The sequence below is a fragment of the Oncorhynchus mykiss genome, chromosome 15 (genome assembly GCF_013265735.2).
Source record: "Oncorhynchus mykiss isolate Arlee chromosome 15, USDA_OmykA_1.1, whole genome shotgun sequence".
Taxonomy (NCBI): domain Eukaryota; kingdom Metazoa; phylum Chordata; class Actinopteri; order Salmoniformes; family Salmonidae; genus Oncorhynchus; species Oncorhynchus mykiss.
The window spans coordinates 3,043,455-3,048,163 of record NC_048579.1 but is presented as its reverse complement, the minus strand read 5'-3'; the positions used below and the strand labels follow the sequence as shown (position 1 = coordinate 3,048,163).

Here is a 4,709-nt window from a genome sequence, read left to right as displayed (position 1 = left end):
AGGGGGAGGTGGGAACCCAGCTGCTGTAGTAGTGAGGGGGAGGTGGGAACCCAGCTGCTGTAGTAGTGAGGGGGAGGTGGGAACCCAGCTGCTGTAGTAGTGAGGGGGAGGTGGGAACCCAGCTGCTGTAGTAGTGAGGGGGAGGTGGGAACCCAGCTGCTGTACTAGTGAGGGGGAGGTGGGAACCCAGCTGCTGTAGTAGTGAGGGGGAGGTGGGAACCCAGCTGCTATAGTAGTGAGGGGAGGTGGGAACCCAGCTGCTGTAGTAGTGAGGGGAGGTGGGAAGCCAGCTGCTGTAGTAGTGAGGGGGAGGTGGGAACCCAGCTGCTATAGTAGTGAGGGGGAGGTGGGAACCCAGCTGCTGTAGTAGTGAGGGGAGGTGGGAACCCAGCTGCTGTAGTAGTGAGGGGGAGGTGGGAACCCAGCTGCTATAGTAGTGAGGGGGAGGTGGGAACCCAGCTGCTATAGTAGTGAGGGGAGGTGGGAACCCAGCTGCTATAGTAGTAAGGGGAGGTGGGAACCCAGCTGCTGTAGTAGTGAGGGGAGGTGGGAACCCAGCTGCTATAGTAGTGAGGGGGAGATGGGAACCCAGCTGCTATAGTAGTGAGGGGAGGTGGGAACCAAGCTGCTGTAGTAGTGAGGGGGAGATGGGAACCCAGCTGCTATAGTAGTGAGGGGGAGGTGGGAGCCCAGCTGCTGTAGTAGTGAGGGGGAGGTGGGAACCCAGCTGCTGTAGTAGTGAGGGGGAGGTGGGAACCCTATTTGGGTCCGCAACCAAATCTCACTAAAGGTCCCCAAAAGGCTAGCATGGCCTGCTATGATGTTATAGGATCAAATGATTAGGTGGGTAGCAAATCAGGGGTGGTGTGGGGGTCAGGGTTGGGGTAACCTCATGCCCAGACTTAATTGCTACCAGGCTGGTGGACAAGATTAGGGTTGGTGCAGCCGGAGTGAGGGTTGAACCAGTGATCACTGTGGAAGGGGCATAAATGCACTGTTACCTGTGCCATAAGGGTCAAGGCCCCTAGGCAGAAGGTTGTTGTTCGGTCACATACAGAGTCCGTTGAATTAGGACTATTCTACTAATTTCAACAGGGTGGCCTTCTCATTCAGTAGCACAGCATTATAGCACCAAAACAGTGAGTCTACAGATTAACCCAATAATCACAAACTCGTGAGAAAACACACTGAAACTAATACAGGCAAGTGAAAAGTTTGCTTTAAAAACGGTAACAGGAGACTTCTACAGAAGACTTATTGGCCTGGTAAAGTGTAACTTTGTCTTATAAGGGTGCTTGACTTGTCCTGAAATAGGTGCGATAGTCATTTTGCTACTGTTTATACAGTATTTAGGTGAAGGAACTCCTCAACACTGTTTACCTAATATTCTATAAGAAAAACAAGGAGTTCGAGCAGTAGAACATTTGAGGCGCTTGAACTCAGCTCCAGCTCAGCTCCAGCTCAGCTCCAGCTCAGCTCCAGCGAGCTCCAGCGAGCTCCAGCTCAGCTCCAGCGAGCTCCAGCGAGCTCCTGCCCAAGTCAAGCACTGGGTACAATTATTATTTTGATTTGGATCCTATAACCTTTCCAGTATAGGGAGATAAAAAGACGGGCGCACTATGCATTAAACTTTGTGCGTCAGCCACACAGAACCGTCAATAAAGGCTGAAATGTGAGAAACCGCAGAAGTTTATTTGCTCCTTAAGAGAAAGTCCTTTAACGTTATAGTGTAAATGTTGACATCACCATGTTCCACTTCGCAAACACAGCAGACATCTAATTTTCACACTCGCACTGGCAGGTAGAACCTGTGCTTCCTCACGTTAAGGGCCTGTGGCCGAATAGCCAACAGCTCCAAAGATAACCTGTGTGTCCTCACGTTAAGGGCATGTGGCCGAATAGCCAACAGCTCCAAAGATAACCTGTGCTTCCTCACGTTAAGGGCCTGTGGCCGAATAGCCAACAGCTCCAAAGATAACCTGTGCGTCCTCACGTTAAGGGCCTGTGGCCGAATAGCCAACAGCTCCAAAGATAACCTGTGCTTCCTCACGTTAAGGGCCTGTGGCCGAATAGCCAACAGCTCCAAAGATAACCTGTGCTTCCTCACGTTAAGGGCCTGTGGCCGAATAGCCAACAGCTCCAAAGATAACCTGTGCGTCCTCACGTTAAGGGCCTGTGGCCGAATAGCCAACAGCTCCAAAGATAACCTAGATCCCAAACCTTCACATGGGCCTATGAATGTGTTGTTTCATTAAATCCTAAATCTAATTACATAAAAAACGGATTAAAATATCTGCAGCTAACTTTATAATATAATAAGGTAATATTTGATGTGTGAAGTAGGTAATGTCATCGATCATCTTTTTATATTCTATTATTTATGTAGATGTTTTTTTTGTGTAGGGGTGTTTTTGTAATAGGCCTGACTTGAATATCGTGTTGTATATTTTTGTCCCCTAAAAAATAAGCATAAATATATATATATATATTTATATTTATATTTATATATATATATATAAGAATATTTCCAATAAATCACACATTAGTAGACAGCACGCAATATAAATAGTAACAGAACTCAGGAAATCAAAGTAACATTATTGGAACATAAATACTTTTATTGTTTATTTTTATATGTATTATTGGGCTATAAAGTATTAATACATGCATCGACACCAGACTAAAAGGCATCAGTGTTATTTACAAACGTGTTGGCTAAAAGACAAGAATAGTTTTATAATAGCCTAAGCCACTTACTTACCTGTTGGAATTGGCTGCTGATTGCTGTCAGATGAGTGGGCATTGGAAATGAAGTGTTTCCAGGAAAAACACAATATGAAAAAGAGATTGAAATAGTCCATGTCTGCGGTGTGTTGATGGCCCAGGGCAGCAGTCCCTTGTTTCAGAGCGGGGTTAGGGGACTGACTGGACCGGGGCTTCTCCTCAGCTCGTCCGCGCTGAGCTGCTGGTCAGGACCCTCTCCTCTCGCGATAATAAAATAATGAAAGAAACAAGCCGTCAACCAAACTTCAGCCTGCGTTTCTCTAAAACAGAGAGAGTGAGTGAGACGCAACAGTTGGTCAGTCGGCCGAGGTCTGCTGGTATAAATACAGTCATTCAGGCAGAGAAAAGAACGGTAAAGGCGTGGTTCCTTAATTGTAACTGTAGCATTTGCTACTTTTCCAGTAGTGTTGCATGGTGGCTGAACAGAGAGAGAGGGGGGAGAGAGAGAGATGGGGGAGCGAGAGAGAGAGAGAGGAGAGAGTGTTTCTACACCGGTCGGGTGGTGAAACTTGGAGTGAATTTCCCAAGAAGGCCTACCTCAACTCCTCCACAGATTTGAGCGTAGAATCTCGTTTTTAAATTAACCTCTGACTCCTTCCAGTCGCTAAGGTGAAATGCACAAGTTTTTTTTTTATTTTTATAAAACGTTAATCAAATAATACAAGCACCGACTGTTTCCTCGTTTCCTTGACAGCTCAGCGCGAATGTGCATGTGCGTATTGAATCTCAACATGGAAACAGTGGTTGTATTAACGTATTTAAAACGCAAAAAAAATGAGCAAACAAAGAAAGGCACGCAACAACAGGGGACAAACATAGCTACACGGTAAGGTCTTAAGAAAGCATGTTTTTGTAGAATTGACACAGAGAGTCGGGGGGTTCATAATAAATAAAAACGAGTCTATGCACAACTCTGTGGAGGAGTTGAGGTACTTGGCTTGGTGTGATTGAACAACTGCAGCAGTGTTGGTCAAACCCCCTACCGTCCTAAAGTAAATACCCCCCCCCCCCTTCCCAATGTGACTAAAATACACGAAGCCTGCGTGGTCAACAGGGCTTTCTTTCTCTGTCCTTAGTTCTGATAAATGCCTCTTGTTCCAACTCAAAATGACTCGAGAAATGCAAATATGACTTAAACTACAAGACAAGTAACTTTTCAGAAATATGCACATGAGTTCAACGGAAATGAAATCAAACTGGTGGATCCACACACAGGATCTGGCAAGAGACGAGCAGCCTAAACAATGACAACTTTTAGAAAAGGATAGATGTTGAAATAATACAACTACTGCCTTTTTCAGACTGTGGAGCCAGGATGGAGCCGGTTTCCACTAGTTAACGACTAGTAACACTCTGGGACAGGTTTCCACTAGTTAACGACTAGTAACACTCTGGGACAGGTTTCCACTAGTTAATGACTAGTAACACTCTGGGACAGATTTCCAATAGTTAACGACTAGTAACACTCTGGGACAGGTTTCCAATAGTTAATGACTAGTAACACTCTGGGACAGGTTTCCACTAGTTAATGACTAGTAACACTCTGGGACAGATTTCCAATAGTTAACGACTAGTAACACTCTGGGACAGGTTTCCAATAGTTAATGACTAGTAACACTCTGGGACAGGCTTCCACGAGTTAACGACTAGTAACACTCTGGGACAGGTTTCCACGAGTTAACGACTAGTAACACTCTGGGACAGGCTTCCACTAGTTAATGACTAGTAACACTCTGGGACAGGTTTCCACTAGTTAACGACTAGTAACACTCTGGGACAGGCTTCCACTAGTTAATGACTAGTAACACTCTGGGACAGGTTTCCACTAGTTAATGACTAGTAACACTCTGGGACAGGTTTCCACAAGTTAACGACTAGTAACACTCTGGGACAGGCTTCCACTAGTTAATGACTAGTAACACTTT

At 45.6% G+C, this 4,709-nt stretch overlaps 1 protein-coding gene across 2 annotated transcripts in view; it reads right to left on the bottom strand.

Annotated features, from left to right (window-relative positions):
- LOC110490878 (procollagen-lysine,2-oxoglutarate 5-dioxygenase 2) overlaps nucleotides 1–3,221 on the bottom strand; it is a 124,828-nt gene extending 121,607 nt beyond the window's left edge. For both annotated transcript variants that reach the window (XM_036945650.1, XM_036945652.1), the window contains exon 1: nucleotides 2,762–3,221. In XM_036945650.1, the coding sequence (XP_036801545.1) occupies nucleotides 2,762–2,861 (100 nt within the window). In that variant the 5' untranslated portion in view covers nucleotides 2,862–3,221. The remainder of the gene's footprint in view (nucleotides 1–2,761) is intronic.
- Between the last annotated feature and the right edge of the window lie 1,488 nt (nucleotides 3,222–4,709).